This window comes from Hoplias malabaricus, unplaced genomic scaffold (genome assembly GCF_029633855.1).
Source record: "Hoplias malabaricus isolate fHopMal1 unplaced genomic scaffold, fHopMal1.hap1 scaffold_416, whole genome shotgun sequence".
Classification (NCBI taxonomy): Eukaryota; Metazoa; Chordata; class Actinopteri; order Characiformes; family Erythrinidae; genus Hoplias; species Hoplias malabaricus.
This window is the reverse complement of record NW_027100776.1, coordinates 1-23,441: the sequence shown is the minus strand read 5'-3', so window position 1 is coordinate 23,441 and position 23,441 is coordinate 1. Positions and strand designations below refer to the sequence as shown.

The 23,441-nt window shown below is 43.5% G+C and overlaps 2 protein-coding genes across 2 annotated transcripts; one reads left to right on the top strand and one right to left on the bottom strand.

Moving 5' to 3' along the window:
- Positions 1-899: 899 nt before the first annotated feature.
- LOC136680182 (protein FAM184A-like) lies at positions 900-20,098 on the top strand (the record flags this gene model as incomplete). The annotated part of the gene is made up of 6 exons (XM_066658547.1): positions 900-1,027; positions 5,118-5,302; positions 8,555-8,701; positions 12,618-12,735; positions 13,021-13,125; positions 19,669-20,098. Coding segments are annotated over 6 exons (692 nt in total), but the record flags the coding sequence as incomplete, so codon positions are not given.
- A 628-nt stretch (positions 20,099-20,726) lies between these two features.
- Positions 20,727-22,689, bottom strand: LOC136680183 (cardiac phospholamban-like). Its single transcript, XM_066658548.1, has one exon. It carries the CDS (start codon positions 22,603-22,605, stop codon positions 22,447-22,449), a length of 159 nt encoding a protein of 52 aa, XP_066514645.1. The 5' UTR covers positions 22,606-22,689; the 3' UTR covers positions 20,727-22,446.
- Between the last annotated feature and the right edge of the window lie 752 nt (positions 22,690-23,441).

Here is a 23,441-nt window from a genome sequence, read left to right as displayed (position 1 = left end):
AACTGGATAAGGGTTACAGATGATGAATGAATGAATGATGAATGAATAACATACCATATATTTTACAGAAAGAAAGTTTACCTTGTATTATTTTTCTGACATGCCAATGGAGATATAACCAAAGAATCACTTGTGCAGTGCATACTGCAAATCACAACCACCCAATCAGTCTCCTGTGTGCTGCTTAAGTCAGAAAATGGGATAAAATGAGTCGTTCTGACTCTGCTCTGCTTCTGACATCAAGTACAGAGACTTTAGAATTGCCCCGCCCCCTCATCTGAGTCTCTCCAATCACAGCACTGGACCCGCGTTTATTTGAAATGACTATGACTGAGATCTGTGATCTGAAAAAAGAAAAAACTGCAGCTGTGCTGTCCATTTTGTCTTGAGGCTGTTGTGCTTTTGGAGATGTGGGAGCTGTTTTCACAGAAGGGGCTTCTCACTCTTCTCTAATTTACTCTTTATTGCTCACTAGCAGCTCAACAGAGACTCACCAGGTTGCACACTCTGTCCTCTTTAATCTGATGATGCAGGAAGCCTTAAGGATCGTTTATACAGTGAAAGGAAACATGTAGCACACAGAGAGCTCTGAGTTTACTCTGATTTATTGTTCCCTGTGCAGGGTGAACATGCACACGCCGGGACTCCTCTATCTGCAGATTAACACCCTGATGGAAACTGTGCCATTCAGTTTCCTCACACCAGCAGGGTGACCACTAGGGGGGCCTGCAGAAAGAGGCTACATCATTTTCAAACTTAGACATGTCACTAGACCCAGGGGGTTCAAACTTTACTGCTACCTTCACCAGGAGAATCACATCGAAGATGATGATGATGATGTTCAAACTTTTCATGTGTGTGTGTGTGTGTGTGTGTGTGTGTGTGTGTGTGTGTTGTAGCCTCTCTTCGCTCAGAGCTGAATCATCTGCATGCCACAGCTATCGAACACCTGAGACAGGTTCACCTTCAGGAAAACACAGCAGCCGAGAGAGAGCTGGACAACACCATGGAGCGCTGCAAACATCGCGTGAGTAACTTGCACATTTCAACCTGGTTTCACAAATCTTTATTTTGATGCATAGATTTGATTTGATTTAAAGTGAGAATAAAGAGGATTAATCGTTTTCAGGTTTTAGATTTAAAGGGCTACCAATTTAAATGGATTTGTTGTCAGTGTAGGTTTCAGTTTATGCTCCATGGAGTGGTTCCCCCACATACGGGTGGCAGTGTTTGAGTAGGTTCAGTAAAAAATGTCTGAGACTTCCAGGCCACTATAAAAGGTCATTATAACAGCAGCATCATAAACTGAAGAAGGAGGAAAATATGTACGTCCACTTAAATGGGACATATTATGAAAACTGGCTTGTTCTGTGCATACGTGTACATTAATATGGGGATCTGGAGCCCACCGACTTTACACTGGGGAACAAGACCACCCTGTCAGGATTAGCTGGGCGGACTGACGGAGGCGCACTTGCTGGAACACCGAAACTTTAATACAACAAAACAAAGAAACAAAACAAACACAAACAGACTCGAGGGCAAACATGAAGTGAGGAAACAAAAAGACTAGGAAATGAGAAGGAAACAACACGACCTGACTAAGAAAGAGTAAGACATAAAACGACACGACTTTGACTTGGAACATAGCAAAACGAATGACCGATAACAGGAAGTGACACACGGGAACTTAAATACTGCATATAAACGAGACACACCTGAAACAGATAACGAGGATTAAGGACAAGGAGGCGGAGCAAAGGCAGGACATGGGAGGAGACAAGGACAACAACAGACGGAGCCATGTGCAGAGAGAGCACATGGCGGGGAAAACAGGCATGACAGGACGAGGGCGTGACACGCCCAGTCTTTTTTTCGGTGGGCGAGCTTTTCAATTTACAGCACTGGACCCATGTTTGTGTGAGAGCGCAAAGACAATGTGCACGGAGAACTACCAACACTGAGAAAAAACAGAGAAAACGAGAACAGAGAAGAAAGAGAACAGAGTGAAAACGGCTAAAAACCAGAGCTTCTGCTCCTCACTCCTCACTGCTGTGCGCTCGGGGTCGGGGTGAACAGCGAGCGGCTCATTATCATTTAAAGGAACAGGTGCTGAAAGCGGGAGTTCTGAACAGGGGCTGTTTACACAGGGGGAGAACACTGCTGTGTTCCACTGTTTAGAAGAGAAGGGATATTAATTTTGCCCAAATACATTATTTGCATATGAAATATATATATATTTTCCAGTTCTGATTGTGGAGTAAACCTTTAGTGTGTTGTAGGACTTGATGTTAGAGCTGAAAACCTATAAATGTGCCATGCTTCTGTCGTTAAACACAGATCCAAAGAGAAAAAGCGACTGCTGTGACCTGAAGACTTGAAGATGTTTCTTCTCCTCTCACAGTTTCCTTGTCTAATGTTGCTTTTGTGGGTGCCTCAGATTCCTTAAAGACTTAAGAGCTGTGATTTATTCGTTACCCCCCACCCGCCCCCCGGAGGGATACGTTAGAAAGTGCTGACAGCGACTTTAAACAGTTTCTCTGACCCTGAACGAGACTTTACATTTCAGAAACCTGCTGTCAGCGCTGTGTTCCACAGGAAGGAAGTCTCACTTGGCATAGTTTTTTTTTTCCCTAGTGTCTTTCTAGCTTTTTATTCTTTGTTGAGTTTAATAGATTGATGCCGCGAAGGTGTGCTCAAAGTTTGCTCCTTAGTTTGTGTCTCCTGAGACTTTCATAATTCAGAAAGGGTGCTAGTGCAGTTTTAATAACATGTTTTCTGCTCTATTCTTCATTTTATTTTTGTCCCGCTTACAATATTTGTGTAGTTTTATGCACCACAAACTAATGGTCATTTCTGATGTGGGAATTCTTTAGACGGTTGTTACGATTTATTTGCTTCCTGACAGCCAGGAACATCATCTTTCCACAAATTCCACTCCAATAACTCCAGACTGTCTGCAGGAGCAACACTCCATATAACTTCAGCAAGAAGGAAACCGGAGCACCCAGAGGAAACCCACGCAGACACAGGGAGAACACACCACACTCCTCACAGACAGTCACCCGGAGGAAACCCATGCAGACACAGAGAGAACACACCACACTCCTCACACACAGTCACCCGGAGGAAACCCACGCAGACACAGGGAGAACACACCACACTCCTCACAGACAGTCACCCGGAGGAAACCCATGCAGACACAGAGAGAACACACCACACTCCTCACACACAGTCACCCGGAGGAAACCTACGCAGACACAGGGAGAACACACCACACTCCTCACAGACAGTCACCTAGAGGAAACCCACGCAGACACAGGGAGAACACACCACACTCCTCACAGACAGTCACCTGGAGGAAGCCCACGCAGACACAGGGAGAACACACCACACTTCCTACAGACAGTCACCCAGAGGAAACCCTCGCAGACACAGGGAGAACACACCACACTCCTCACAGACAGTCACCCGGAGGAACCCCAAGCAGACACAGGGAGAACACACCACACTCCTCACAGACAGTCACCTGGAGGAAACCCACGCAGACACAGGGAGAACACACCACACTCCTTACAGACAGTCACCCGGAGGAAACCCAAGCAGACACAGGGAGAACACACCACACTCCTCACAGACAGTCACCCGGAGGAAACCCTCGCAGACACAGGGAGAACACACCACACTTCTCACAGACAGTCACCCGGAGGAAACCCAGGCAGACACAGGGAGAACACACCACACTCCTCACAGTCACCCGGAGGAACCCCATGCCGACACAGGGAGAACACACCACACTCCTCACAGACAGTCACCCGGAGGAAACCCACGCCGACACAGAGAGAACACAGCACACTCCTCACAGACAGTCACCTGGAGGAAACCCACACCGACACAGAGAGAACACAGCACACTCCTCACAGACAGTCACCCGGAGGAAACCCACGCAGACACAGAGAGAACACACCACACTCCTCACAGACAGTCACTAGGAGTGGGACTCTGGAGCTGTGACATAGACACTACCTGCTGCACCGCCATGTGTTCCCCAAATTTAATTAATAAAGTATAAATGAATATGTGCATTTCCACGCTAGGTGCCCTTTAAAACTTACTGTGAAATGAAGTGGCTTTATTCAGCTGTGCTCTGGAGGCAGAGACGGAGGTGGAGGGAGAGAAAGTAGCGCTCGTGGCTGGATTTATTAAAAAGTAAAAGTGGCGACAGGTTTCTGCTTTCTCTGTGAAAGAGAGGAAGACCTGCGTAGAGCAGGAGCTCAGACAGAGATGGATTCACTCCAGAATAAGCCACACTTTACAGGAAAGTGAACCATCTAAATGATGAATAAAGGATAAGGGAGAGTTCTGCTCAGGCTTTTACACTCCACCATTTTCACAGTGGCCATATAACCTCCCTCTCTCTCTCTCTCTCAAACACACACACACACTCTCTCTTTCTCTCTCACTTGCTCTTTCTTTCCTTCTCTCATGTACGGCTCACTTCAGTTAACAGTACAGTACTGTGGGTGCCTTTTAATGTGACCCAGTTAAATATTCTGTAAGCCCCTGGAGCTGGGCAGTAACTCCTCTGCTGTCGTTTGAAAGCAGGTCCTGGAAGGTTTCAGTTAAATCGAACAATTTGCACTGCACTGAACGCTACATTTCTGACTCGAGCTCGGTTTGGACGCTCAGATCTTCTCTAGAGGCAACAGCGGGAGTGTCTGGGTATTTACGAAGAAGGGTCAGCTCCTCTGTTCAGAGTCAGAGTCCCTCTATTTCTCTGTGTTTTACACTGTTTCTTCTGGTGAGTGGCAGATTTACAGTGTTTTTAAAGTGTTTTAAGTGGTTAAATAGAACAGCGAGCAGGATTTGGTGCTTAGAGAAGATGAATGACTTAAATTAAAGTTAAACAAAATAACAATAGAGAGGGTATTTATTAATGTTTTAAAGCTCCATTCATTTCTTTCATAGAGAAGTCCAGGTCCTACCTTATATAAGGACAGGACAATACAGCTTTAGTGTTCACTTTTATAACGGTACACCTCTCATACCTCGTAACAAGCCTGATCTGTATGTGTGCGAAGGCTTAATCATGTGTGTGTGTGTGTGTGTGTGTGTAGGAGCATGATCTGCTGGGGCGTATCTCAGACCTTCATCAGGAGGTGAACTCCAGGAAGAACAGAATCGCGGATCTGGATCATGAGATTCACTCTCTGAACGAGACCATCAGCACTCTGACCAAGGAGCTGGAGCTGAAGGGCAAAGAGGTTCTGCGTATCCGGAGTGAGGCCAACCTGCAGATCAGGTTAAAACACACACACACACACACACACACACATACACACACACTGTTACGCTCCTCAAGGTGAAATAACTAGGGATAATGAGGAGGCAACACTTCTATTGTAACCCGTGTATGGCGAGATCAAGAAAAAACACCGCAGCAATAAATGAGTATAAAGAAAACACCAGTTTACTTAGTTACGTGAAGATAGACGTATGATCCAAAAACATACGGAGAGAAATAAAAAACAAAACAAGATAATAGCATTGGATATATGTGTGAACAGCTTATATTGGTAAACACAGTTGTTGAAAACGTTAACAGCAAAGTTGGACACTGGATGGTGCCAAAGAAAAGAAAATAACAAAACAAGTAACCTACCGTGGCCCAGAACTAAACCTAACATAAACACACAGGTGGCACCCACCCCTTACCTATTGAACCCAAACATTATATAGGGATATGAATATATCCCCAGAGCTTGCCTGTCCACTCTTCACATGGCTGGAGCATACAGAGAGAGAGAGAGAGAGAGAGAGAGTGGTGGGGAGCACACCGAGAAAACATCACAGAAAGAAAAACATATGAAAACACAGTTCCTATTAATCACATCCGGCATACAAAGTCTCGATCAAACTATAGTGCTCCTCCACACCGAGCTCCTTCCCAATGGGCCTTTTTATGCTCCAAGGCCCGCCTCCTCATACACAGCAGTCACTCCGGATTGGTGTAGTGCAGATTATGGCACCTCCTGATTGGTACAGCCAGCACCTATAGTGAAGGATGGTAGCAGAGAGAGAGAGAGACAAAGAAAAAAAAAACAAACGTGCTACACCTGCATGTAACAACACACACATACACACAAACACAACCACACTCACACAATTACACATATACACACATACGCATACGCACAGACACACATGAGCAGACACACACACACGTGTGTTCTCCCTGTGTCTGCGTGGGTTTCCTCCGGGTGACTGTCTGTGAGGAGTGTGGTGTGTTCTCCCTGTGTCTGCGTGGGTTTCCTCCGGGTGACTGTCTGTGAGGAGTGTGGTGTGTTCTCCCTGTGTCTGCGTGGGTTTCCTCCGGGTGACGGTCTGTTAGGAGTGTGGTGTGTTCTCCCTGTGTCTGCGTGGGTTTCCTCCGGGTGACGGTCTGTGAGGAGTGTGGTGTGTTCTCTCTGTGTCTGCGTGGGTTTCCTCCGGGTGACTGTCTGTGAGGAGTGTGGTGTGTTCTCCCTGTGTCTGCGTGGGTTTCCTCCGGGTGACTGTCTGTGAGGAGTGTGGTGTGTTCTCCCTGTGTCTGTGTGGGTTTCCTCCGGGTGACTGTCTGTGAGGAGTGTGGGGTGTTCTCCCTGTGTCTGTGTGGGTTTCCTCCGGGTGACTGTCTGTGAGGAGTGCGGTGTGTTCTCCCTGTGTCTGCGTGGGTTTCCTCCGGGTGACTGTCTGTGAGGAGTGTGGTGTGTTCTCCCTGTGTCTGCGTGGGTTTCCTCCGGGTGACTGTCTGTAAGGAGTGTGGTGTGTTCTCCCTGTGTCTGCGTGGCTTTCCTCCGGGTGACGGTCTGTTAGGAGTGTGGTGTGTTCTCCCTGTGTCTGCGTGGGTTTCCTCCGTGTGACGGTCTGTTAGGAGTGTGGTGTGTTCTCCCTGTGTCTGCGTGGGTTTCCTCCGGGTGCTCCGGTTTCCTCCCACAGTCCAAAAACACATGTTGGTAGGTGGATAGGAGACTCAAAAGTGTTCGTAGGTGTGAGTGTGTGAGTGAATGTGTATCTGTGTAGCCCTGTGAAGTACTGGCGCCCCCTCCAGGGTGTGTTCCTGCCTTGTGCCCAATGATTCCAGGTAGGCTCTGGACCACTGCTCCACAGGCCTTTTACCTTCCTAGCCCCCTATGGAATTGAGCATGTTGACCTAAGTCTGGTGTGCGCCTGCCCAGGAGTGTCACCATGTAATTCCCTGCTTTTCTACAGTGTGTGTGTGTGTGTGTGTGTGTGTGTGTGTATACAAATGTATATCGGTTTAATAGAATTCACTTTTTAAGGGCTATCTCCAAAGTAGCCTATTTCAAAATGATGTATTTTTGCCATCTCGCTCGGCTTTACTCCAAACCACCCTTTTTTCAGTATGTTTATGAGGTCAGTGTGCTGTAGCCTTAAGGGTTAAAGCTAGACCTGCACAACATTTATGCCATCTCACATCAGAGTGGTAGTGTATCCACTTTAATGGCCAGTTGTTTCAAATGAGAGAGCATCTCCAACAGCTCAGTCAGAGAGGTTAATTCAGCCAGCACCAGGAGAGCAGAAGAAGAGAGATTTCCTGGCAGGGGGCCATGGCCAGGAGGCAGAATGAGTCAGTCTCTCTCAGTTTTCTCTCTCTCTCTCTCTCTCTGATAAGAATAAACCACACAGTGTTCTCTCCGCCAGCGGAGGTGTAGGACCAACAAATAATCATTTTTCCTTCAGCTTTTCTTCAATAAAGAGGCATTTCTGAGCTCCAAAAAGCACATTGAATGAATTATGACTAAATTCTTGAGAGAATTGTACTTGTAAGACAATATACTTTAAGGGGAATCCCTAGTGGAAATCAGCCAATCAGATTCATACAGCAATACTCCGGTATCAAGTGTAAATACTAAAGGAGTAGGATATTTTAGTGCAGCAAAGAGAGAATACACTCCCCGTTGATGTAGGGGGGGGGTCATTTATATGGATACACCTTAATAAAATGGGAATGGTTGGTGAATATTAACTTCCTGTTTGTGGTACATTAGTATATGGGAGGGGGGAAACTTTTCAAGATGGGTGGTGACCATGGCGGCCATTTTGAAGTCGGCCATTTTGGATCCAACTTTTGTTCTTTCAATGGGAAGAGGGTCATGTGACACATCAAACTTATTGGGAATTTCACAAGAAAAACAATGGTGTGCTTGGTTTTAACGTAACTTTATTCTTTCATGAGTTGTTTACAAGTTCCTGACCACTTATTAAATGTGTTCAAAGTGCTGCCCATTGTGTTGATTGTCAATGCAACCCTCTTCTCCCACTCTTCACACACTGATAGCAACACCGCTGGAGAAATGCTAGCACAGGCTTCCAGGATTCGTAGTTTCAGGTGCTGCACATCTTGATGGTATGGTGTGGTATATGGGGTACAAAGATAGTGGGGCCACTTTTATTTGGACACTCCTGAGGTAGCTAACCTCTCTTTTGAAAACATATCTACTCTGCTTCATGCTGTAAATGGTGATATTTTCTGTACTAAATGTGTTTCCAGGGCTCATGAGCAGGATCTGTCGAAGAGGCACGAGAGAGAGATCGGAGAACTGAGCGCCTCCCACAACAGAGAAACTCACATCATGCTTTCAGACTTCAACAAAGCTCAGGAGCTGCTGAAGGACAAGATCTCCGCTCTCCAGATCCTGTGAGTTCCTCTGTCTCTACTAAACAAGGACAAAATTAGTCATTGATCCCTGCACAATAGCACCCCTTGTGGGGCAGTCCTTAAAATGGAGTGAGTATGTGAGAAATAGCACCCCTTGTGGTGCAGTATCTAACCCAGAGTGTGTTAGTGTGTGTGTGAATGTCTGTGAGTGAGTGAGTGAGTGAGTGCGAGCGTGTGTATGTCTGTATGTGAACGAGTGAGGGAGAGAGATAGTATGTCTGTGAACGAGTTAATGAGTGAGTGAGTGAGTGAACGAGTTAATGAGTGAGTGAGTATGGGAGAGAGATAGTATGTCTGTGAACGAGTTAATGAGTGAGTGAGTGAGTGATAGTATGTCTGTGAATGAGTTAATGAGTGAGTGAGTGAGTGAACGAGTTAATGAGTGAGTGAGTGAGTGAGTGAGTGAACGAGTTAATGAGTGAGTGAGTGAACGAGTTAATGAGTCAGTGAGTGAGTGAGTGAACGAGTTAATGAGTGAGTGAGTGTGAGTGAGTGAGTTAATGAGCGAGTGAGTGAGTGAACGAGTTAATGAGTGAGTGAGTGAGTGAACGAGTTAATGAGTGAGTGGGTGAGTGAACGAGTTAATGAGTGAATGAGTGAGTGAACGAGTTAATGAGTGAGTGAGTGAACGAGTTAATGAGTGAGTGAGTGATAGTATGTCTGTGAACGAGTGAGTGAGTGAGTGAGTGATAGTATGTCTATGTGAATGAGTTAATGAGTGAGTGAGTGATAGTATGTCTGTATGTGAATGAGTGAGTGAGTGAGTGATAGTATGTCTGTATGTGAATGAGTGAGTGAGTGAGTGATAGTATGTGAGTGAGTGAGTGAGTGATAGTATGTCTGTATGTGAATGAGTGAGTGAGTATGGGAGAGAGATAGTATGTCTGTATGTGAACGAGTTAATGAGTGAGTGAGTGAGTGATAGTATGTCTGTATGTGAACGAGTTAATGAGTGAGTGAGTGAGTGAGTGAATATGGGAGAGAGATAGTATGTCTATGTGAATGAGTGAGTGAGTGAGTGATAGTATGTGAGTGAGTGAGTGAGTGATAGTATGTCTGTATGTGAATGAGTGAGTGAGTGAGTGATAGTATGTCTGTATGTGAGTGAGTGAGTGAGTGTGTGATAGTGAGTGAGTGAGTGATAGAGTATGTACTGTATGTGAGCGTGCTTGTACGTTACTATGTTAGTGATTGAATGTGTGTGTGTGTGTGTGTGTGTGTGTCTGTCTGTGTGTGTGTGTGTGTCTGTGTGTGTGTGTGTGTGTGTGCGTGAGTGAGTTTCCAGCCAGTTTGGTTAGGTGCTTTGCATCTAATAAGTAACGAGTAGCAAATATTGTCTATGAAATTGATTCTGTGATATTTTGACAATTTTACTGTAACTACCAAGGGACTTTTAAACTATTAACGAACCAGTTTTTCCTTCATAGAGTGGGTCCCCCACAAAGGGGCAGTCATGTTTAAAATAGGTTTACACAAGTGTCTTTAGGTCATTAGATGTCCACATAACAGCTGTGGCACTCTGTGAATATGAATCATTGGAGAAAGTGAAATGCTCAAAGGACCAGTACCAAGGAGAACTGGAGGTTGGTTTGTTAAAACAAGAGATTTAATCTGCAAAATCAAGTCATTTAGAATTCATGATGGTTGTGATGTCACAGCCATGAACACTCAGTTAGCCTTTGGCATCAGTTCTTTATCTTTCCAGTCGAATGATTGCCTGGTTTTGCTGGGATGTTTAGGGGTCAGGTGTAGCAGCCCACATCACAGAATCAGCACAAGACCAGAAAAGGGATGTTGTAACCAACATAAATATAAGTGCTAAATAAAGCTTCAACTGAAATTCCTCATGACTCATAACTTTTCTGGGGAAAAATTCCCAATGGACCATGCTTGTCTTAATACGTAATATATGGCAGCCAATCAGAACAGAGGTCAATCAGAAAGGGACAGTACGTAAAACATTCATTAATTCATTCATTATCTGTAACCCTTATCCAGTTCAGGGTCGCAGTGGGTCCGGAGCCTACCTGGAATCATTGGGCGCAAGGCAGGAATACACCCTGGAGGGGGCGCCAGTCCTTCACATGGCAACACAGACACACACATATTCACTCACACACTCACACCTACAGATTCTTTCGAGTCGCCAATCCACCTACCAACGTGTGTTTTTGGACTGTGGGAGGAAACCGGAGCACCCGGAGGAAACCCACGCAGACACAGAGAGAACACACCACACTCCTCACAGACAGTCACCCGGAGCAGGAATCGAACCCACAACCTCCAGGCCCCAGGAGCTGTACCTAAAACAGACTGTAATTGTAACAGTACATGCCCAATATTGCAATATTTCGTGCTGCATCCCTCCTCCCCACATGGCTCTGCTCACTGTAAACCTCTGATCCACTTACTGCTGGTGTACAGAGGCTCACAATAAGAGTGGAATACAGATTTGTGCTTTTTGTGTTTTTTATCATTTTCAGAATGCAGTCATCCACACAAGCTCAGTTGTTGGCTCGTTCTGTCTCAGCCATGAATTTCATGAGATTTAAAAGCTGCCTTCCTCCTCAAACCATGTAAACTACTTCCAAACAAACGTCTTCCCTGTCAGCAGTTCTGCTCAAACCCATATGTTTTCAGTATTAAAACTGTCACAAAGAAGAGAAAAAGAGCCACTGTTTTCCCATTTCAAATGGGAAAACATTTTCAAATTTGCAGTATGAAGTATTTCGCCTCATGGTTGAGATCGAGTTTGTTGCACCGCAGGCCGTAGGACGCAGCGAGGAGTTGCAAGTGGATGAAGTGTGAACGAGAGGTTGAAAAACTCTTATGTAAACTGAGTAACTGATGCTTGTGCATAAAGCCAATGTCGTGTTGTTAGAATGAAATATAAGACCACAATGGACTGGCCCCCAGTCAAGAATGTGTTCCTGCTTTGTGCCCAGAGTTTCAGCTAAGCTCTGGACCCACCACAAGCCGGATTAAGATGAAGCAGTTATAGATGAGGGGCAGCACGTTGGTGCAGCAGGGAGTGTCTCTGTCACAGCTCCAGGGGCCTGGACGTTGTGGGTTCAGGTCCCTCTCCGGGTGACTGTCTGTGAGGAGTGTGGTGTGTTCTCCCTGTGTCTGCATTGGTTTCCTCCGGGTGACTGTCTTTGAGGAGTGTGGTGTGTTCTCCCTGTGTCTGCATTGGTTTCCTCCGGGTGACTGTCTTTGAGGAGTGTGGTGTGTTCTCCCTGTGTCTGCATTGGTTTCCTCCGGGTGACTGTCTGTGAGGAGTGTGGTGTGTTCTCCCTGTGTCTGCGTGGGTTTCCTCCGGGTGACTGTCTTTGAGGAGTGTGGTGTGTTCTCCCTGTGTCTGCATTGGTTTCCTCCGGGTGACTGTCTTTGAGGAGTGTGGTGTGTTCTCCCTGTGTCTGCATTGGTTTCCTCCGGGTGACTGTCTGTGAGGAGTGTGGTGTGTTCTCCCTGTGTCTGCGTGGGTTTCCTCCGGGTGACTGTCTGTGAGGAGTGTGGTGCGTTCTCCCTGTGTCTGCGTGGGTTTCCTCCGGGTGACTGTCTGTGAGGAGTGTGGTGCGTTCTCCCTGTCTGCGTGGGTTTCCTCCGGGTGCTCCGGTTTCCTCCCACGCTCCAAAAACACACGTTGGTAGGTGGATTGGCGACTTAAAAGTGTCCGTAGGTTTGAGTGAATGTGTGTGTGTCTGTGTTGCCCTGTGAAGGACTGGCGCCCCCTCCAGGGTGTATTCCCGCCTTGCACCCAGGTAGGCTCCGGACCCACCGCTGCCCTGAACTGGATAAGGGTTACAGACAATGAATGAATGAATGAAGTTATAGATGAATGAATGAATAGATGAAATGTGACACCTGTAATGTTTTGGTGCGTGTATTCCCACAGGCTGGAGGGCACAGAGGATAAATTCAGGAACAGAGAGAGTCGACCTGAAGACCTGCAGACCATCGCTGAGCTCAGGGAGATGGTCACAGAGAGAGAGAATCTGGTCAAAAAGCTGGTGGTGAGCATTAAATTTGCTGATATTATGTCAGTGTTCAATGCCATGTGTTAAAACAATAAATAAATAAAAAAAATACATGCTTCAGTTTATTTTCTCAATTCACAAAATACATGATGCGTATTATGTGATGTAATTATATTATAATGTAATATATTGATTTGATGCAGTAAGCTCAGTCTGACATAAGAGTGATGTAAGAAATGTAAGTGTTTATTGCAGAGGAGATCAGAGCCGCTACAAACTTTCCTGAACTCGTTTACACAGAGTGCGCCTCCTTCGTTCCAGGACGATAAGAAGTTCTACCAACTGGAGCTGGTCAACCGCGAGACGAGCTTCAGCAAAGTGTTCAACACCAGCCCCAACGTGGGGGTCATTAACCCCCTGATAAAGGTAATGGCCTCATTCCTACTGTTGAAACATTCAGAGATGCCAATTAGCAGCTCTTAAATGAGTCAGAAAATGAATGGAACATGATGAATCAGTGTAAACATTAAGCCTGGATTTTGTGCCTTAAGCCGTGGTCACACAAGACGTTTGCAGTTGGTTTATTCCAATCGAATCCAATCTCGGACTGACGGTGCTCCAGGCCACCTCTACGTCTGTGGTCTATGGACCGATTTGTGGTGTATTTACCATGTTATAATTGGCTCAGACTCAGTGCTACATAAATGTCATGCTAATACATGGCTACAGTTAGCATGTCCTCCATTTTAGAACTGCAGTACCGCTGTGAACAGTACGCTTCTGGTCACTGCAGGCAACGCAGCACGTTGTTCACCAAACTTGAACATGACCTGAGGTTTCACCCCTGAAATATATTCACGCTGGATGTCTGCGGCAGAAAATTGCTAATCGCTTGAAGTTAAAACAAAAAAGAATGGGGTTTCACTTGTGAAATCTGTCTAATGTCTAGTGTGACCGCGTCCTTTTTCCAAATATTGGCTATGGATGCATCCATCCCTTCGGATAATGGAATGGATTTTTTCGGCATGTCCAGATTTGTTTATTTTCCCTGCTTCTGAGTTGTTTAAACTGTTTCTTTTCTGTGAAGTGTGACCTCATTGCCAGCGTCTACTTTATATCCATGTTCCCGACATTGAAACTCTTCCTTACTTTGCTTCCCAAGCCATTCTTCCTCACTGCTCGTGTGTGAATAAGGGTTTGTGTGTGTGTTGAGTGAGTAAATGTGTGTGTGTGTGTGTGTGTGTGTGTGTGTTCATTGTTTCCAAAAGCTGGAAGCTAAATTTTGGGTAAGCAAGTCCCAAGAACAAGAACAACGCAGCATAAAACCCACAACCCTTTTTGTTTGTGTCCTCTCAATGTAGCATAAGAGTAGAAACGCTGCTCACAGATTCGTCAGCTCTCCAAACCTAAGTGTTGTGGAAGTGGAAGAGAGGGGGGCGGGGCCTACCGGCCTAGACTCTGTCCAGAGCTCGCCCAATCAGCATGCAGAGCACAAAGCTCCGCCCCAGGCCCAGAGCACGCGGAGGTGAGCCCCACCTCGTCATCCAGCGTCCGTCCTCAATCACACACCTCCCACCACGGCTAGTGACGCTTAACCACCGACTGTCTGCCATTGGTTTGGTCACACTGTCTCGGTCCAGCGGTCAGTCGTGGAGTCGAGTATCCGTTCTGTTGTTAATTTCTTTTTTCTTCTTTAATTTTAGGGATGCACCGAAATTTTGGTCACTGAACATTTCAGCTTATAGCTGCAGTACCATTTAAGGTGGAATAGAAGGTTTGAATGGGAAGCTTAGGCACTAAAATGTAATTGCCGTATCATTTAAGGTGGAATAGAAGTTTTGAATGGGAGGCTTAGGCATCAGAATGTAACTACAGTACCATTTAAGGTGGAATAGAAGTTTTGAATGGGAGGCTTAGGCATCAGAATGTAACTACAGTACCATTTAAGGTGGAATAGAAGTTTTGAATGGGAGGCTTAGGCATCAGAATGTAACTGCAATGCAATTTAAGGTGGAATTGAAGTTTTGAATGGGAGGCTTAGGCATCAGAATGTAACTGCAATGCCATTTAAGGTGGAATAGAAGTTTTGAATGGGAAGTGTAGGCACCAAAATGTAATTGCAGTACCATTTAAGGTGGAATAGAAGTTTTGAATGGGAAGCTTGAGCACCAAAATGTAATTGCAGTACCATTTAAGGTGGAATAGAAGTTTTGAATGGGAGGCTTATGCATCAGAATGTAATTGCAGTATCATTTAAGGTGGAATAGAAGTTTTGAATGGGAGGCTTAGGCATCAGAATGTAACTACAGTACCATTTAAGGTGGAATAGAAGTTTTGAATGGGAGGCTTAGGCATCAGAATGTAACTGCAATGCCATTTAAGGTGGAATAGAAGTTTTGAATGGGAAGCGTAGGCACCAAAATGTAATTGCAGTACCATTTAAGGTGGAATAGAAGTTTTGAATGGGAGGCTTATGCATCAGAATGTAATTGCAGTATCATTTAAGGTGGAATAGAAGTTTTGAATGGGAGGCTTAGGCATCAGAATTTAATTGCAGTATCATTTAAGGTGGAATAGAAGTTTTGAATGGGAGGCTTAGGCATCAGAATGTAACTACAGTACCATTTAAGGTGGAATAGAAGTTTTGAATGGGAGGCTTAGGCATCAGAATGTAACTGCAATGCCATTTAAGGTGGAATAGAAGTTTTGAATGGGAAGCTTGAGCACCAAAATGTAATTGCAGTACCATTTAAGGTGGAATAGAAGTTTTGAATGGAAGGCTTAGGCATCAGAATGTAATTGCAGTGTCATTTAAGGTGGAATAGAAATTTTGAATGAGAAGCGTAGGCACCAAAATGTAATTGCAGTACCATTTAAGGTGGAATAGAAGTTTTGAATGGAAGGCTTAGGCATCAGAATGTAACTGCAATGCCATTTAAGGTGGAATAGAAGTTTTGAATGGGAAGCTTGAGCACCAAAATGTAATTGCAGTACCATTTAAGGTGGAATAGAAGTTTTGAATGGAAGGCTTAGGCATCAGAATGTAATTGCAGTATCATTTAAGGTGGAATAGAAGTTTTGAATGGGAGGCTTATGCATCAGAATGTAATTGCAGTATCATTTAAGGTGGAATAGAAGTTTTGAATGGGAGGCTTAGGCATCAGAATGTAACTGCAATGCCATTTAAGGTGGAATAGAAGTTTTGAATGGGAAGCTTGAGCACCAAAATGTAATTGCAGTACCATTTAAGGTGGAATAGAAGTTTTGAATGGAAGGCTTAGGCATCAGAATGTAATTGCAGTGTCATTTAAGGTGGAATAGAAATTTTGAATGAGAAGCGTAGGCACCAAAATGTAATTGCAGTACCATTTAAGGTGGAATAGAAGTTTTGAATGGAAGGCTTATGCATCAGAATGTAATTGCAGTATCATTTAAGGTGGAATAGAAATTTTGAATGGGAAGCTTAGGCACCAAAATGTAATTACAGTACCATTTAAGGTGGAATAGAAGTTTTGAACGGGAAGCTTAGGTGCATGAATATAACTGCTATACAATTTAAGGTTGAATTAAAATTTATGGTCAACAAAAAATCAGCAAATGAATGGTTACAGGCCAAAATAGAAAGAGCTGCTGAGAAAACTGACCAAAAATGCAAGATTAAATATTTATATGATATTGATTATAATCACTATGACAAAAATGCAGAGTAATATCACCCTCTCAAATCTGTGTGAGATTTTTAATCTTTGTGTACAGCACCTCAGATCTTCTACACCACAGGTGTGATACCTCTTTAATAACATCAAATACTGCATTCGGCGTGGAATAGAAACTCTGAAACAGAAGCCTAGGTGCCAGAATGTAACTGCTGTATCATTTAAGGTGGAATTAAAAATTTCAATAGGAATTTTAAGCACCATAATATAACTGCTACCCCATTTAAATATGTAAATATTTTTTAATTTAGTTTATTTATATATGTTATGTTTTATTTAACTCCCACCTTTTATGTTTCTTTTTGTCTGAATTCACTGTAAATCTAGGTTTTGGCCAAAATATGTCCATTTCGGTGCATCACTATTTTAAGTTTGTATTTTTTGGTGAAATTTGGAAGAATTGTATCTCAAACACAGTGTGTCCACAGTGATGTGTGGATGTGTGCTTGCCTCACTCTCTGATGCATCTTGTCGACCAATCAGAGCACACAAAAGAATCTTTTGTGTCCTGATCTCAGTGAGCATGGGGAAAGTCTCTTGCACATTATGGCTCTACTTATTTGTCTGTGTCTTGTATGAGCAGAAAACACAGGAATCGTCCTCACACTTCAGCACAGAGTCTCTCTCACACTGATTTAAAAATGGCATTGGAATGTAAAAAAATAGCATGACCTCTTCTTGTGTCCCCCCTGCGCTTCTGTCTAGTATTTGCATGTTGGTAAAGGTGGATGTGAACATAAAAACACCGCTTTATTCATCCTCTCATCCGTCTCCCCTTCACTCCTTCCGTGTATTCTCTGTTTATGTTGAAGCTCTTTGTGTGGAATCAGGGTGGATTCCTCTCTACAAACAGAAACCAACACTGTATTATGTACTGTCTTTGTATACAAAGTGTATCCAGCTTATGGCATCCACCTGCTTTGTATCTGCAGCCACTGGCCATTTTATAAGAAACACCTGCAGTGTACTGTGTGAACGTATTTAATATGATCTTAAAATGGGCAATAACTGGTTAATATTGAGGATATTAGAATATTAGATACCAAAATGATTCAGAATTGCAGAGGAAGTGGGGCCCTTAACAACTTCGAAAGATCCAGTGTCACCCCAAGAACAGCCCTCTTCAGATAAACAGCACTTAGTACTTTCATGTCTCAGAGAGAGGAAAAAAAATCAAGTTCAACTGTCACCTCAGATCTAAACACACCCACAGTTGCTTTTGTGCATCCTTCCACTGTGAGAGATGAGTAAAAATTTGTCCTTGAGAGTACAGTCTGCTCTCTGTGTTCATGGGTTTCACATTCAGTGAACTGTGGGTGGAAAATATAGAAGTAAAATGATGAAATGTAAATCTTTGGGAATTAAGTCATTGATTCCTGTTGCCCCCTGCCATTTCACACATCCTCAGTCTCTCCGTATAACAACGTTTAGATCGTGTTAGGAATGATCAGAGATATGGAAGTGATTTGATGTCTGGGTGGATGTGTGGAAAATTGCAAATACTACATTTAATTTCATATTGGAGGGTTGGCTTCATATTCCTTTAAAACATTTAAAGCAAGATTAACGGTTAAATAAAGGCAAATAGTGGAGTGGTGAAGACTACTGAATGATTGATGTTTGACGCTGCTGTGTCTTCATGTGTAATTTTATATTAAATATGTATTCAGTTTGGAATAATGGCTAAATTGTACAGTGGCTGTGTGACTTCTAGCTGAATGAAGGGTGGTCTCTGTAGGTTTGTTGTGCACCCCATACTTCAACGATTAGTGAAGAGCAGTTTTCTGTTTTTAGCGCTGATGCTGTACCAGACATTCCCGTTTTTTTATAAAATGGCCACTGTCTGTTAGCAAGGTGGATGTACTTAATAAATTGACAAACTTGTGGCGTTCGTTTGAGAGTGTGATAGCATTCACAGTGGGCTACAGGCATATATTCACTTATGGTAAAAAATGTTCTTATATTTGGCTCAGCACAAAAACATGAAATGATCCAGTTTTCATATTTATTCCAAACACAGAAAATCATTCAAGACATGTCTGCTGTCTGATGCTAATGCTGACATTATTGATTTTACCCTACAGGCTAATGTTGCAGCTAAAAGAAGTGTATGTACACCAGTTAGCATGGTGCTAACGTGTCTAAATCATCACACTCACCTCAGACCGTGTGGAGACATCCTTTAACCTCTTATTAGCTTCTTTATGTGATTTCTGGTCATTTTATTACTGTTGTGTCTATAAACATAGACTAAGCTAAGTTAGCATAGCTAAAGCTATATCTGCAGCCACACTTTGTTCCTTTTCTTTTATTAGCTAGAGATAACTTAGGTCATTACTTAATAATTACTAGATATTACTGAACAGCTTCACATAGTCTGAGGTGAGTGTGTGATGATTTATATTAGCAACATGCTAACATTCTCTTTGGTAATCAGTGTTTACTCAGACCAGGCTGTGAATGAGGAAACTAAAATTACTTTTTAAATATGTGAGAATGTGCAGCTTATCACAGTATTTGTTGTTTTTGAGAACTGCATATGCACATATCTCTAGAATGACGAGAGGTTTTTAACAAGCCGATTGGCTCTTTGTATTGATGACTAATGTCCATAAACCAGCAGCAGTGTGTGTGTGTCCTGTGATGGACTGGTGTCCAGGGTGTTTCTTTCCTTGCGCCATATTATTATGGGTAGGCTCTGAGTATGGACTCACAGTGAACCTCAGCAAGATGAAGTGGTTATAAATTAATGAATGTATTAGAAAAAATATATAATAAAATGTGGCCTGTGTAAAATGGATAAGACATATTTCAGTTTATATTTTTCCACCAGTATTTCACACACGAAACATGCTGTTTTTGGTTTTCTTCTCTGCTCAGGGTGTGTTATATTTCCCTCAAAATCAACAGAAGGTGAAACGTTAACTGAATATTTGGGGAAGCAGAAAAGGGAGTGTAAATTACTTTTTTGGCCGTTGCTTTATTTAGTTAGAGACGGATCTCTGTTTGTAAAGAGACAGTGAGCAGAGTGCTGTCTGCCTGTATTTACACTGGTGATAGTTAGTATTTATTTTTATCCTTGGCCCACTTTATACTGGAGCTGCAGCAATAATGAAACAAAGAATAGCAGAGAACTCTATTAGTTTTTGTAGTTTTCGGGGGCTGTTTTTTTCCTACAAGTGCTGTTTTGTTCATGATTAACTCTGGTTTGCTGGTGTATCCCTGTGTGTGTGTGTGTGTGTGTGTCCTGCAGCCCTCATGAAGCAGACGAAGGTGACTCAGAGGAGCGTCCACAGGAACTGACCTCTCAGTATTTCTCCTTCTGACTGAAGAGCATGTGAAACATAGAGCTTTCAGCACTCCATTAGTCTTCTCTGTGTTCAATACTTCACTGTGAACTCCACTTCCAGGTTTCTAATATTTATTTACTTTACTGTTTCTTTACTGATACATTTATTAATTTATTTATTTATTCTGGACCATAGCGTAACTTCTGACCTTGGGCATTTATGCAATACGAGCGGAGCTCCACAGTTGCGTTCACAGATTACTCTGTTGTTTTTTTCTCGATGGACCAAAACTGTTGGAATACCAGTGTCTTGCCAGTTTAAAAAAAAATAAAATTGCACAGTGTTTATATTTATATTCTAACGTCTTGTTACAAACAATAAACTCATCGATTGTAAAACCATGTTTGTATCTTACCCTTGAACACTTAAATACCGTTAAATACCAAACGGCGTGTGTTTATTGGACGGAATTACACAGAGTTCTTTGAGATCCAATTAGAAAGGTTTCTTAAGTGTTTGAGTCACACAGAGAAAAGTAATATAATGAACAAAGATACAGTTTATTTATTTTGCAATATAATGACAGGAGATATATATGTGTGTGTGTGTGTGTCTGTGTGTGTGTGTGTGTGTGTGTGTGTGTGCGCTAAGGGTGCTTAAACAATAGCGTACACTAGGCCTGGAGTGTCCTACTGTAAATCAGTTTTAAAACTTTACAGCATTGGGAAGGAGATTTAATCCCATCGAGGACACTCTGGAGACGGAGCCAAGCAAGAGTTAATTGTATATCGTTGTCTAGCAAAACTTCACCAGCATTTTTGCTTTCTCCACGCTGCCCATCAGTGTGTGATATCAGTAACAGCGAGGACAGGGTATTTCTGCAGTGGGTGTTCTGTCTTACTGTGAGCCAACAGAACTGGGGGTGTCTTTGTCCTTGTCGCAGATGTAAAACAGAAATGTCCATCATTTTCAATACAGTGGTTAGCCATAGCCCCTCCCACCCCCACCCACAACCCTCCGGTCTAATATTTACATTTTCAGAAAGACTTTAAAAACCATTATTTGGATTTTATTGCCAAGTTTCCACTCCACCTTTTTATACTGTGCTGCCTCTCCATTGACCAGGACTCACTGTGTTATCAATGCGATGGATTAATAGCGCCCCCTGTGGAGCATTTTATCATGATCAGAACAAAATGTCGTCTCTGTTTTTGGCATTTCCCCTTTTTCCACATTTTATTTTTGGGGGACAGAATTGCAGAAGGTTGGTATGGACCAATGGAAATACACTTTGAGATATGAGGTTTTGCTAGGCGTCTATAAAACTTTAAATCTGACTTCTAAACTCTTAAAGTACAGCAGAGTAAAGTACGCTCTCAGAAAAAAGGTACGACGGAGGTACATTATTGTCACTAAAGTCTGTAATCAGTGGAAACGTACATTTAAAGGTACAACAGAGGTGTTCCCAAAGGTACATTACCTGCTCTTCTCCAGATGAAAGAACATAACACAGGTCCTGGAGGTCTACAATTAGAATAAGGTACAATAATTAACCCTTCACTGCCAGAAACACCCTGTCACTGTGGTGGTACCCTCAAGGGAGCATTCAGTGACTTTAATTAGGGAACGTTATTGTACCTTATTCTATTATAAATGTAGATTTTAAAAATGTGTTGATTTCATTCGCACCGTTTCATCTCCAGGACTTTTATTATGTCTTTAATTTGTACATCTCCTTCTGCAGAAGAGAATGTAACATACCTTTAGGGAACACAACTGGACTTTAGCACCACTGCTGTACCTTTTAAAGGTACATTTCGTGACCGATAACGTACCCCTACTGTACTGAATATGCACCTTGAGGGTACCTCAGTGACAGTTTCTCTGGAGAGTAGAGTAGAGCAGAACAGCGTAGAGCTCCAGGAGGACGTACGATGACCATGAGACTACAGTAAAAATCACTCTGTGAGGAGCAAAGAAAGAAAAACAACGTACGAAAAGATCACAGCACCATTTTCAAATCAAAGCAGGGTCCGTGACTGCGGTGACCATCTCCTAACGGCTCTATACAGATCCACGAAGGCCGAGGAGCTGTGTTGTTTGTGTGGGCCACGTACAGACCCCTTTGAAAGAGAGTAACAGGGAATTCCACTGATTTTTAATCATTTCTGAGCTATTAAAAGTGTTAGATGTAAACACAGTGATGGAGAGCGGGTCGGGTTTGGTGCAGAAAGTCGTGTATTCCGATTTGTTGACAGTGGGGGGTGAATGGAACCAGACGTCCTGATCCTAATCGCCCCCCACGGGGTATTTGGAGGCACTGCTGATGTCTGAGACCTTTTACAGACATTTTTTTAAAGAATCAGAACACACTGTGCTTTAACACACTCTTATTTATTAGTGAAGTCACCTTTTTCAGAAGGTTCCATGCACAATAATATATTCAAATAAATGTATTTATTGTTTGGAGACGTCTGGTTCCATTCCCAACCACTGCAAAGAAGTCAGAATCTGCACGTTTCTCTACAACGGACCGTTTCACACCAAACGCACCCCATCACTTTGTTTCCAGCTCAATCGAGGCTGAAATTTCTGAAATATTAGTGGAATTCCCCTTTATAGAAAAGAACAGCGCTGATAGAGAGCGATGACATGAGGAAGATAATCCCGCTCTGTATTTTGGCCATGGTTCTCCACTCAAAGCCCCTGTAGTCCAGTCCGTGCCCTTTGACCTGGGGGCGTCACAGCAGCAGGACGATGATGTAGATGAGCAGCAGACAGATGAGGATGAGGGAGAAGTTGATGAACAGATCCTGGAGGTTGCGTTTGGTCTGAGGATTCACCTCGATGTTGGACGCCCTGCGGATGGCAGAGCGAGTGATGTTCTGTACCCTCTCCATCGCTGACCGCTGCCGACCAATCAGAGGAGAGCTCTCACTAGCGGCTGCAGAGGGGACGTGCACGAGGAGCTCGGAGGGGATGCAGATGTGTCCGTGTCAGATGGTGAATACTGCTACTGAGAGAGAGAGAGAGAGAGATGAAAAAGAGATACATGAGAAAGAGAGGAAGAGCATAAGATAATTAAAGAGAGAGACAGGGAAACTGAAGCAAGGCGGAGATGAAGAAAGGGACAGGGGGAGGGATGTGAAATAGAGGTGAACATGACGGAGAGAAGGAAGAAAAGGGGATAGAAGGAACAATACAGTGAAAAAAGAATAGAGGGAGACAAGTGACCGATGAGAGAACGACAGGAAAGAAAGGAGGTATATGGACGAGGGCCATTGAAACAGTACAGTGAACGAAGGAGAGTGAGAGAGAGAGAGAAGATGGAGATATAAATGAAGGAGAGGGGGAGGAACAGTACAGTTAAAATAGGAATATTGAGAAAGAGAGAGAAGGAAGAAAAAGGGAGGGAACAGTCGAGTGAAGAAAGGAGAGGCAGATGAAGGAATGGCAGAGGAAAGAAAAAAGGAGGTTGGAGGTTTAAGGGAAAGAGAGAGAGAGAGAGATTAAGCTATTAAGGGATTTGCTATTTCCAGCCTGATGATGGGCACAAAGGGCGTCATAAGAGCTTCTCAAACCAAATATGGATCTTATCGGGTCCGGCAGAACCACGTCCTGAATTAAGACCATCTTGTGGACGATGTGCAGCCTCTTGCCAAAGTAAATAACAGACATCATCCAGGAGTGACCACCTCTAAGCAGCTCTGGCCTGAACTGGACAGTGTTTCTTATC

Bases quoted from the DNA above. Each gene is read 5' to 3' on its own strand.
- LOC136680183 (XM_066658548.1), bottom strand. From the start codon at position 22,605: ATGGAGAGGGTACAGAACATCACTCGCTCTGCCATCCGCAGGGCGTCC.